At 42.7% G+C, this 13,016-nt stretch overlaps 1 protein-coding gene across 1 annotated transcript; it reads right to left on the bottom strand.

Moving 5' to 3' along the window:
* On the bottom strand, positions 6,612–7,516 carry LOC109233732. Its single transcript, XM_019399598.1, has 3 exons — positions 7,382–7,516; positions 6,914–7,226; positions 6,612–6,862 (listed from the first exon to the last, which is right to left on the bottom strand). Exons 1-3 carry the CDS (start codon positions 7,514–7,516, stop codon positions 6,612–6,614), a joined length of 699 nt encoding a protein of 232 aa, XP_019255143.1.

Below are 13,016 nucleotides of genomic sequence, written 5' to 3'. Positions count from 1 at the left end.
TTTAAGCTTTCCGGCTACGTGCTCGGACTGCGCACGTAAATCGAGGCAAGTAAAAATGAGGTTTTCAAGGACTCGGAAGCACGGAATGAAAGAGAAAACAGGTGATGACCCTTTGGGTCGTCACATTCTCCACTTCTAAAATAACCGTTCGGCGTCGAACGGACAAAAGAAAGAAGTACCTAAGTCGGGAAATAGAAGAGGATAACGGCTCCGCATATCAGACTCGGACTCCCAGGTCGATGCCTCAGGAGGCTGACCTCTCCACTGGACACGCACTGAAGGAAAACTCTTCGACCTCAACTGTCGAACCTGTCGGTCTAGAATAGCTACCGGCTCCTCCTCGTAAGACAGATCCTTGTCCAACTGGACAGTGCTGAAATCTAACATGTGGACTGGATCGCCGTGATACCTCCGAAGCATGGACACATGAAACACTGGATGCACGGCTGACAAGCTGGGCGGCAAGGCAAGTCTGTAAGCCACCTCTCCCACACGATCGAGAATCTCAAATGGGCCAATGAACCTAGGGCTAAGCTTGCCCTTCTTCCCAACTCTCATCATGCCCTTCATAGGCGACACTCGGAGCAAGACCCGCTCACCAACCATGAAAGCTACATCTCGAACCTTACGATCTGCATAACTCTTTTGCCGCGACTGAGCTGAACGAAGCCTGTCCTGAATGATCTTGACCTTATCCAAGGCCTCTTGAACTAAATCTGTACCCAATAACCGAGCCTCTCCTGGCTCAAACCATCCGACTGGAGACCGACATCGCCTACCATACAACGCCTCATATGGAGTCATCTGAATGCTGGACTGGTAGCTGTTGTTGTAGGCGAACTCTGCTAAAGGCAAAAACTGGTCCCACGAGCCTCCAAAATCAATGACACAAGCTCGGAGCATATCCTCCAATATCTGAATAGTCCTCTCGGACTGGCCGTATGTCTGAGGATGGAACGCTGTGCTCAACTGAACCTGGGTGCCCAACTCCTGCTGAACTGCTCTCCAGAAGCGCGAGGTAAACTGCGTACCCCGATCCGAAATAATAGATACCGGCACCCCATGAAGGCGAACAATCTCTCGGATGTAGGTCTCAGCTAACCTCTCCGATGAATAAGTGGCTGCAACAGGTAGTGCCGGTGTTTGCCCCTTTATGTACTGCTCCTGAGAGCGCAACACTTAAGGCGATGAGCGATGCAGAGTTGTCACGGAGCATTTCCAGCATGTCTCTACGGGTGAGTGCTTCTCTTTTTTCTTTTCATTTTTGGATCTGTTTTGCATCCTCAGCCCATTCTTTGTTTTAACTTTGCTTTTCGTGCTAGACCTTCATCATGGAGATCGAGAGTGAACGCAAGGATAGGCGGAGGACTATTGTTTTTTGGAAGGTCTCCACCAAATACAAGGAATAGAGTACCAAGCATCATGCTTTGGCCGATCTCTTTACTCAGGACAACGACTTTCAGCTGTTCCCTGACGGGCTTAAGCAAAAGGAGGGTCAATTGCGCAAAAGGTCAGAGAGCTGAGAGAGCGAGATGAGGAACTGATGACGGCAATTGCTCGCTGTAGTGAACTTGATGCGACCCTTAAAGTCAAGGAAGATGACCTTGAGCTGAGTAAGGGGGTGATGGTCGAGAATGCTGACCTCCAGGTGAAGGTGGCCAATTTAACTGCCAAGCTTGACAAGAAGGCAGCAGAGGTCGTCAACCTTAAAGATGAGCTGAGTGCTAATGTTGATGGGTTGGCTCATGCCGAAAGGGATAGGGCGATTGCCGTCTCTGAGGCAGCGACTCTAGAAGACGCCCTCCGTATTTGTAGATTAGAGCGGGACAAGGAGGTGGAGACATCTGCGCTTAAGTTAGCGAGATTTGAGGGACGTATCCGAGATCTGGAGGCGGAGTTGTCCGCGTTAAACGAAAAAGTTGCCGCTTTGAAGGCTAAGGACATGCGACGACAATCGCAACTCTCTACATCCCATGCTTTGGCCGAACCTGTCGTGCGTCGAGATTTATACGAGTTGTGGGTTCATGCCGAAGCTCAGCTTGACATATATAAGTCTCTTCATGCTGATGGGAGGGCATCTGAGGCAGAACTTTAGGATGTGCATATTAAGGCACGTGCAGCTCGTGAGGCGTATGGATACGACCCCGACACGCCTAGTGAGGGCAATGTTGATTCTGACAACGTGGACAAGCTCGCCTCCGATTCTTGGTACGAGGAGGTATATGCCACGGGGGGTGATGTGGCGTAAGATTTGGTTGTATTTATTTTTGTTTTTGCTATTTTTGTGATGGCGTCCTTGAGCCCTTTGTAAAGAAAAGATTTGTAATGTGTTGGCTGTAATGGAATAGATATTTTTGTTGTGTACCTTTGAATATGTTGTTGCCGCTTGTTTTTTGTTGTTTGTTTATTTGGCGACGACCTTAGTCGTACCGTTTCGAGTTATTGTCGAAAATGTTAACCTGGTGTGTCGAATTGAGGTCGGACTTTTGTCCTTGGTGATGGCCTTAGACGTAGGGGTGTTACTTTCGATCTATTGTCGAAGCGTTATCCCGTCATGGTTCGAACGATGCCGAATTATTCTCTTTGGTAATGGCCTTAGCCATAGGGATGTTACTTTTGAGCTAATGTTGAAGTATTATCCCATCGTGGTTTAAGCGTTGTCGAATCTTTTCTTTAGTAACGACTTTAGCCATGGGGATGTTACTTTCGAGCTAATGTCGAAGTATTATCCCGTCATGTTTGTGAGAGGATGATGGAGGGTAACATGTTTTATTTTATTTGCTGGAGTGTGGTATATGCCGATTTTTTTGATATATTGGAGATACACGTCGATTTCGCACATCCATTGGAGTAAATTTCATTCATTCGTAGGAGATACATGTCGATTCCGTACATATAGTGGAGTAATTTCATTCATACGTTGGAGATACATGTTGATTTTTTACATACAATGGAGTTTCCTTGTACCTAGTCTCTTCATTGCTCGGCCTGGAGATGCCATTGTCAGGCTGGGTGATGAATTATACTTTGAACTTCGAGACATCCCCCTCGTCGCCTTGTTAAAAACCTCCCGAGAAAACTTGATTGGGACAAAACCCGGGTGAGGGAAAAAAGTGCGACTTGGGTGGCGTCATTCTTCAGAAGTGGAAGTATTTGAGGTGGGCGACATTCCAGTTATTTTGTAGTAGTTTTCCTTCCATTGTTTCTAATTGGAATGCTCTTTTGCTTGCTGCTGCTGTGATTTTGTATGGCCCATCCCAGTTTGTTCCCAATTTTCCTTCATTTGGGTCTTTTGCTGCTTGTGTTTTGGCTATGAGGACGTAGTCCCCGACTCTGAGTGGTCGCACTTTGGCCTTCTTGTTGTAGTACCTTTCCGCTTGTTGTTTTTGGGCTACCATCGTTACGCGAGTCATATCCCTTCGTTCTTCCACTTCGTCCAGGTCTTGTATTGTGTTTTCGTCGTTGTGTGGTCCACTCTCATTGGAGTATCTCAGGCTAGGTTCCCGGACCTCAACGGGTATAACGACATCGGTCTCGTAGGCTAATGAATATGGCATTTCGCTTGTGCTGGTTTTTGGCGTGGTGCGGTAAGCCCACAATACCTCTAGTAGCAATTCCGGCCATAGCCCTTTAGCGTCCTCGAGCTTTTTCTTTAGTATATTCAATATTGTTTTATTGGAGGATTCGGCTTGACCGTTACCAGCAGGGTGCTATGGCGTGGAGAGTATCCACTTAATGCGCCATTTTTCGAAGAACTCGATCGTCTTTTTCCCGACGACTTGAGGTCCATTGTCACAGCTGGTTTCTTTAGGGATGCCGAAGTGGCATATTATGTTTTTCCATATGAATGCAATGACTTCTTGCTCGCGTATTTGGATGAATGCACCTGCTTCCACCCATTTGGAAAAGTAATCAGTTAAAACCAAAAGGAAGCGTATCTTACCTCGGCCTGCTGGGAGGGGTCCAATGATATCCATTCCCCATTTTATAAACGACCATGGTGAAGTGACGGAATGCAGGAGTTCGCCCACTTGGTGTATCATAGGGGCGTATTTTTGGCATTTCTCACATTTCTTGATGTAATCCATGGCTTCCTTTTTCATAGTGGGCCAGTAGTATTCTGCGCGAATAAGGCATTTGACGGGGGCTCGGTTGCCTTTATGGGCACCGCAGTGGCCCTTGTGTACTTCTTCTAGAACACGCCTGGTTTGATTTTGGTCCAAGGCATTTGGCCAAAGGGCCGCTGAATGTCCTTTTGTAAAGATCATGATTTATGAGGCTGTACCTGACCGCCTGTATTCGGAGTTTTTTTGCTTTTTTTTTATCTCGCAGGAGTGTTCCTTCCTGCAAATATGTTATAATGCGGTTGCGCCAGTCCTAAGTTAAATTTAGAATGTACCTCGATCTAGTCTATTGATGAGTCGAGGAGGGTGACCACATTTTCCTTGGTGATATTTTTGGTTGCTGCCGCCAGTTTGGCGAGGCCATCTGCTTCGAAGTTTTGTGCCCGGGGTATTTGGTCGAGTCAGCATTCATCGAATTCCGGTAGTAGTTTATGGATTTCTGTTTGGTATTTCTGCAGTCTCTGCTCCTTGACTTGGAAAGTCCCAGTAACTTGATTTATAACGAGTTGAGAGTTGCAGCGAAGGATGACCCGTCGTGCACCAACTTGAGGGCTAATTTCAGTCCTGCAATTAAGGCCTTGTACTCGGCCTCATTGTTAGTCATTTTCGGACAACGTATGGACTGCCAAATTACCTCGCCTGTTGGGACTTCAAGCACGAGTCCCAGTCCAGACCCCGACACATTAGATGCACCGTCGGTGTAGAGGACCCAGAGGTCAGGTCGTTCAGGGGAAGTACGAAGCGTTTTTTGCTTGACCTCGGGCAATATTTCTGCACTGAAGTCAGAGACGAAATCGGCGAGCACTTGCGACTTTATTGCAGTTCGCGGTTGATATGTTATATCGTGCTCGCTCAGTTCTATGGCCCATTTGGCCAATCTACCCGATAGTTCAGGTTTGTGCAGGATGCTCCTGAGAGGAAAAGTTGTCACCACCTTTATGGGGTGACATTGAAAATATGGTCTAAGCTTTCGTGAAACTATGACTAATGCTAGAGCCAATTTTTCGAGGTGGGGATACCTTATTTCGGCATCGATTAAGGTTTTGCTAATATAGTAAATTGGATATTGCGTACCTTTGTTTTCGCGGACAAGCACTGCGCTTACCGTGACTTTGGAGACAGCTAGGTAGACGAGGATGCACTCTCCTTAATCTGCGTTGGCGAGTAATGGCGGCGAGGACAAGTAGGCTTTCAGTTTTCTTAGGGCGTTGACACATTCCGAATTCCATTGGATTCCGTTATCTTTCTTTAATACATTAAAGAATTTATGGCATCTATTTGAAGACCGTGAGATGAACCTTGACAGGGCGGCTATCCGACCCGTCAATTTTTGCACCAGCTTTCTGCTGGTCAATGTTTCCGGTATTCCTTCGATGGCCTTAATTTGATCTGGATTGACCTCGATGCCTCTTTGTGATACCAGAAAGCCGACGAATTTTCCTGAGGTTACACCGAAGGCGCATTTTTCGGGGTTTAGTTTCATGCCGTACTGCTTTAATATGTCGAAGGCTTCCTTCAGATGATCGATGTAATCTTCTTTCCTTTTTGACTTGGCTAGCATGTCATCGATGTAGACCACCATAGTTTTGCCGAGTTGACTTTTGAACATCTTGGTGACTAACCTTTGGTATGTTGCCCCCGCATTCTTAAGTCCGAACGTCATGACTCTGTAGCAGTACGTTCCCTGGTGAGTGATAAAAGTGGTTTTCTCTTGGTCCACTTCTTCCATTAAGATCTGGTTGTAACCCGAGTAGGCATCTAAGAAACTTAGCAACTCGTGTCCCGCTGTTGCGTCGATGAGCTGGTCGATGTGCGGAACAGAAAGGTATATTTTGGGCATGCCTTGTTTAGGTCTGTGAAGTCGACACACATCCGCCACTTTCCATTTTTCTTCTTCACCATAACTATATTGGCGACCCACTAGGGATACTTTGACTCTCGGACGGAGCCATTGGCGAGCAGCTTATCAACTTCTTCGCTGACTGCATCATTGATTGCGGCGTTGAACTTTCTCCTCATTTGCCGCATAGGTGGGTAGAGGAGGTCAACATTCAGTTTGTGCGTGGCGATGTCTTTCGGGATGCCTAGCATATCTGAATGGGAGAAGGAAAACAATTCGGCACTGTCAGTTAAGAATTTGTGGAACTTACCTGGTTCTGAGAGATTATGCCCAATATAAGCCTTTTTTGTGCTGTCATTGTTGTCCAGTTGGACGGGATTGAGGTCTTCTATGGTCGACTCGAAGGCCTCTACGATGTCGGGGTCCTTGATAGCGTCTATCTGTACGTCGAATTTGGTTCCCGACATCACTGATTGCTATGCTTCCGCACTTGCTCCTTTTAGTTGTTGGGTATGTGCGCAATCTTGGGCGATGCGATAGCACTCCTATGCAGTGCGTTGTTTGCCCCGGATGCTGAATACCCCCCATGGAGTGGGAAACTTGATTACTTGATAGAGACTTGAGGGGACTGCTCGCATGGCGTGTATCTATGGGCTCCCTATGATAGTGTTGTAGGCTGTATCTTGATCTATGACGTGAAACGTCGTTTCCAAGGTGACTCCTCCGGCTAGGACGGGCAGCACTATCTCTCCAGAAGTTCGTTCGACTGCATTAAAACCCGTTAGTGTTATACAACGCGATATTATTTTATCGTCGAGTCTCATTTGTACGAGGAGTCGAGGATGGATAATACAGGTGCCGCTTCTGTCATCCACCATTATTTTTTTTACATCAGTATCTGCAATTCGTAAAGTGATAACAAGAGCATCGTAGTGAGGGAAAGACAAACCGTCAGTATCTAATTTATCGAAGACGATACTATCTTCGAGGTCATCATACCGTTCATGAGTGATCGATCGTTTGAGTTTGTGCATAGTGGTGAACTTTACGTGGTTGACTACTGCGTCGTCGCCTCCACCAATGATCATTTGTATGGTACGAGTGGGAGAAGGCGGCTTTGGGGGTGCTTGGGGTTGTTCGCGTCCACGAGCAAAGTTATCTCGTCCACGGTCGCTCAGTAGTTCTTTCAGGTGTCCCCGATTTAGCATTCTTACTACCTCTTGCCGCAAACCTATGCAATCCTCGGTTTTATGACCCCTTTCCTAGTGGAATTCGCAGAGAATATTCAACTTCAGGGTGCTCGGGTCGGATTTCATCTTTTGTGGCCATTGCACCTTTGGACCGAGCTTCTTTAGTGCGTACACTATTTATGAAGGAGAAACACAAAAATTGTGAGCAGATAAGAGCAGAGGCATACCTCTTTCATTTCGGTGTGGCGCGGTATGTCAAGGTGGGACATCTGTGTGCCGCGGAGGAAGCGGGATGGGTGCTTTGATGTAGGGCTGATGTCTTTCTCGGCTAAGATGGGGTAGTTGTTCCCTTCGGCCGTCATTGCAGTGATCTTTCCTTGCTTCAGTTTGAACTGACGTCAGCCACTGGATCGAACCATTGAGGTCATCCTCGTCGGCCCTTACCTCGGCGCAATAGGCATTGCGGATTTCTTCTCAAGTGGTAGGAGGGTATTTTATGAGCCTGCTTAACAGCTTTCTAGTCGCTCTCGACCTACTACTATTTAACCCGTTCTGGAAGGCTGCTACCGCCATCCCCTCTGACACATTTGGTAGGCTCATTCTCACCCTGTTGAATCGGGCTAGGAAGTCCCTGAGTCCCTCGCCGGGCGTCTGTCTAACGGCGAAAATGTCGTTTACGCTTGCTTCCGCCTTTTTAGCTCCTGCATGAGCGGTGAAAACTTGTTCGTCATTTCTTCTAATGTTGCTATTGACCGTGCTGGTAGTTGCGAGTACCAGGTTAGGGCTCCCCCTGTTAGGGTTTCTCCGAATTTTTTCAGAAGCACCGACGCTACTTGTTCTTTCGAAAGATCGTTGCCCTTTACGGCTGTAACGTAGTGGATGATATAATCATCTGGGTCTGTAGTACCATCGTATATCTTCAGGTATGGTGGCATTTTGAAAGTTTTTGGAATGGCGTGGGGGGATGCTTCTTCATTGTATGGTTGCTCGATAAATCGACCAACGTCCCGTTTTGGTAACAACTTTGGGGCGCCTAGTATTTTGTCGACCCTTTCTTGATGCTCCTTCATCTGGTCACGGAGCGTCTTATTCTCATTTTCCATTTCCTCCATCTTCTTTAGGATGGCTGCGAGTGCGTCATTACCTATGTCAACAGTAGTATGAGTGTTACTTCTGCGTGGGGCATCTAGTTCGCCGGTGATGTTGCGACATCGACATGTGCAATGTCTCTATTCTCCCTTTGAGCGGGTTTATCAAGTATGTTGTTGTCTCCCCTAGGTGTAGTGTTTGGTGTCACATTTTCGTTATCTTCCGTGCCGTCTTTGTTGATGATGTTCAGGATGTTGTTTGTGACTCCTACAATTGCTTTTAACCTTACATCTCCTTTTCCTGCCACTGTTAGTTTATGCAAAGCTAGGAAGAGGTGACTATCCCTTTTTATGATCTAGATGAAACTAAAATCTTAACTAAAGAAATCCCTACAAACGGCGCCAAATTGTTTGATCAAAGAATATCAAAACCTTTTTGATTAAATCAACTAGTGATAATGATGAGGTCAACCTTAGTTAAGCACAATAAAATCTAGATCTGGCGATGAGGGAAGTAAATAAGATGAATGATGTGACTAGTATGCTGGAATCGAATAAATGCTCATAAATGTGAAGACGTAAATGCACAATCAATCTGAGTAGACACAATCGGCGTAGGGAAGGAATAGCTATCAGATGATCAGGGAATCCTTGGACCTTTTCTATCTGGTGTAGTGATATATACTTTCTTGTTCTTGCAAGCAATCAATGAACCAGACTACTTTTGTATTCACTCTCAGATAATTCTTTTACAAAGTGTTCTTTTGTCTCTCTTTGTCTCCCTCCCCCTTTCTCTACTGACTCTTCCTATTTATAAGGGACAATCCCCCATAAAACCCTAAAAAAGTACAACATGAAGAATATTCGAAAAGCATATCCTTGTTGTCCCCTACTAAGCTTACACCATCATAGACGTTGTGCATCAACTGGCCGCCCTTGGTCGTTGCCTTTAACCACGACGACCATCAGATGCTACATCACGATAGCCTTGTTCCTCATCCTACTCGGTAGTGGTCGTGGTTGCTGAATTTGGACCTATACAGCCTTAGTGAATCATTCTTCCAAATGTGTTAAAACATGATTGTCTTGTTGCCATGTTTTGCAAAACTCTTTATCCAACTCCCTGACGCACTATTTAAAAGAATACCTTTTTCGAATATCAAATAACCTTTCTTCATCCCACATTGTTGTTTGAATATTATAGTATATCTTTGGTGAAAACATCATTATCGGGGTAACCTTGAAGATGATCAAGGAAGAAAATCTCCTTAGAATAATATTGAACGCATTGTGTACACCGGTAGCCACATGGTCTGACCAGGTCGTGCATTCACAGCCATCTCGGTGGTGGCATTATGCTCCATTACTAATATCGGTTTTTCTTCGTGATAACCATCTTCGTCATTGGTAAAGGATAATTTCTCGCCTGACTCATTATCGTTGTTATTATAGTCCCTATCATCTTCTTTGATCTGTGCATCTGCGATATCCGATCCTTAGTGAATTATTCTTCCAAATGTGTTAAAACATGATTGTCTTGTTGGTCATTTTCCTACACGTGTAATCAAATAATAAATAGTCCATAACTATAAATATAATTTATTTTGATCAGGATTTGAACCTACTGTTATTATTTGTATGTGGCATCGGATTATGCGCTTGTTATTGGCTAATGGATGTACTAGCATAATCCGTCCTTCTACTCGAGAAAGTCCCAACATTATACCCTTATATATACGTAAGTTGTGAAGTCTTCAGTTGATAAATTAATAATGGTCCAATATCCACTATTAAAAATACAATATCAATAAAAGGATAAACAAAAGAAAAATACTGACAATGAATAAGCCTTTACCTATCAGACTGTGACGTTTGCCAATTTATCGTCCCACCATAATTTAATTGTTCATGCATTCGATCGCCAAAAGTTTTATTCTGGCAGCTCATTTGACAGAGATATGTTCAGATCATGCCAGGCCAGACTTTTTGATATGTTACTTGTTATGATAAAACAATTCCAAAACACCCTCAGAGGGTTAAGTATTAGTCGGAGTAGGTGGAACTTCATTCCAAATCATGACATTTTTTGAGCTTACGTTCATCTTAATCATCCTTATCGCAATAGTTGCGATAGTTATTCTCGAGTATAGTGCATCGAGTTATTCTCGAGCACAATTTCACTGCCCCAATATATCTAATCCGTCTTTCATCCATCATTGTTGGGATATTTTAAAAAAATATGAATTATAAAGGAAGATTATGTATTGCAACACTGAAATGTGAGTTCTTCATGTAACATAGTCTGGTTTACATAGACGTGGGTTGCACGAAAATGGTTTAAATAACGTGCTTGGGCTCTTTTAAAATGTCACTTTTTAAACATTAAACAAATATTAAACATACAAAATTCCATTTTTTGTTTGCCTCTTCCTCAATGCGTCACACATTCGAAAACATACACCTGACTATACATTATACAAACAAACAATTTAACAGATTGGACCACACTGTGAAGATTTCCGCTCCACTCACCTGACACAGAAAAAGTTCTTACTCGAAAAGTTAAAAACGGATAAAAAGGTTGACAAACTAACGCCGTTAACTATAGGGGGAGTAGGAGTAACGGCAAATTGGAGAAACTATTTTTGCAGGGGTACCTTAGACTAGGTACTGTACCAACTATGAGATAAGTAGTACTTCGCTTTAGCTCAGAAAATTATGTGTCAAAATACTTGTCACTTAAGAATTTAAAACTAATTTGTTTAATTATTCTTGTTATCAAAAAACTAGTAATTCTTTTTAATATTGCTCTGTTTTCAAAAAATATCTCTTTAGAATAAAGTATATTTTATATTCATTATTTTCTTAATGGCATAGAAAGGACTAAAAGGATAGCTAAAATAGAATAAAGGAAGTACTTTAGGTGCTCTATATTCGGAACCTTGGAGGAAAAGAATTGTTGTCGCTACTGTGTTAAAATAGAAATTAGAAAAGCTGTTAGAAGAAACAGGAAAAACAGTAAACTATAAGAAATATTCCGAGTCCACAATTTCCTTGTGCGTCCTTAAGGAATTTTAACCCCCTCACAAGTTGTCAAGGTAATGGATTAAATCCTCCCAGGATGAAACAGAATAAACCTTCCTGCAACAGTGACAATACAAACTGCAGGATACCAACGAACTCAAAGAACGGAGCAAAATCATACTTATGAATTTAAAAGAAAAGCTGCGAAGTAGAATGCAGGATGATTTTCAGAAGGAAGTTATGTATTTTTCAGTGTGAGAAAAGGAAGCCATGCCTCGGAATTTATAGGCAATTGTCGGAAGAGGTGTGATGTCTGTTCATAATGTGAATAGATATTTGAAAGGAAGAGGTGTCTGTTCAAAAGGGAAAACCAATGTTCAACGTTTTGATAATAAATTAAATAAACTTTGTCAAAAAATTAATCTCATTGCCGAAGCCGAGCCGAACGACGACGACGACGCGAGACTTCATTCTCTTCAACTCCTTTAAGAGTTCTAAGAAGTGATCCTATATTTATACACACTAGTGTAGTTGTCCCTTACCAATGAGGGACAAGTTCATTTGACAAAGCTCACTTGATTCAAATTTTCCAATTTTTCATTTCCCTCCATTTTATTTTTCATTATTTCCCAATTCACACTTCTAGTCTTTAAAGCCCAATGACTTAGCCCAATGGCTTAAAGTCCAACAAGAATATCATATCTCTTTTTGAAATAATTTAGCTTTAAAATTCTTACTTTACTCTTATAAATTAGATTACAACTACACAAATATTTACAATTTATTTTAGACCACAATATTTAAAATCTTCTTTTCTTTCCCCTTAAATTTAAGCAGCACATAAATTGAAACGGAGGGAGCAACTCTTTTGGAACTAGGTTAAAATAATATCTTGAACACAATTTTAAGCTGTAAAAGTCCTTTAAAGTCCCTAACTAAAATTAGAATTTTTTTAGAGAAAACATAAAAACTTGTAATTTATCTTGTCCTTTAAAAGTATAGAAGATAACAAATATTTAATTTAAATTATGTGTAAATGAGAACATATCTATAAGCTATCATGAAATAATTTGTGATTTAATCCACCTTTATACATACAAAAAATTAATAAATGCCTGCTTTCACAAATTTAATATATGCAAAATGCAGAAACATTAAAGAGATGATACTCATATGTGTGTAGGTGAAAAAAGAAAGGAAATATTGGCCTAGTTGAAAACAGACACTACCCAAAATTCCATTTTTTTTTATTATTATTCCTCAATACATCACACATTCCGTTACACCTGACGGTACGAACAAACTAATTCATATATGGGACCACACAATGAAGATTTCCGCTCCACTCACCTGACACACAAAACTTCTCACTCGAGTAACGGACGTTTATAATATAACAGTAAACTTGGAGAAAACTTCTTTAACGGAAAGTCTGGGGCCCGCGCTACGTACTATGAGATTCTGGAACCTTTAAGAATAACGATTTGCAGGTGCCAAAGATTCAGTTCACTTTTCGTGTTTGCTTTGGCTCAAAGAAAAAGAAAACGTCTCTGGTAAAATTCGCTGTCACAGAGCATTACATTTGAAGTCCTCTACTTCTTCTTTGGGATTTTATTCGTCGATCTCTTGTGGTTCTATATTCATCTTTTCTAGTTACTATAACTCTGTCTATGCTGGCTTGTGCAGAAAATAATTAAATATGAAGCTTATTCGTGATTATCTGATGCTGAAAGGCTTATTCAAGGAGCAA

This window comes from Nicotiana attenuata, chromosome 10 (genome assembly GCF_001879085.1).
Source record: "Nicotiana attenuata strain UT chromosome 10, NIATTr2, whole genome shotgun sequence".
Taxonomy (NCBI): Eukaryota; Viridiplantae; Streptophyta; class Magnoliopsida; order Solanales; family Solanaceae; genus Nicotiana; species Nicotiana attenuata.
The sequence above is the reverse complement of the archived record's forward strand: the minus strand, read 5'-3'. Positions and strand labels throughout refer to the sequence as shown.

Excerpts from the sequence above, each read along its gene's own strand:
- LOC109233732 (XM_019399598.1), bottom strand. The coding sequence starts at position 7,516 with ATGACGGCCGAAGGGAACAACTACCCCATCTTAGCCGAGAAAGACATC. Across the intron at positions 7,227-7,381 it reads GCCACACCGAAATGAAAGAG|GAAAGGGGTCATAAAACCGA; the intron begins GTATGCCTCTGC and ends GAATTCCACTAG. Across the intron at positions 6,863-6,913 it reads CGATAAATTAGATACTGACG|ATACTGATGTAAAAAAAATA; the intron begins GTTTGTCTTTCC and ends TACGAATTGCAG.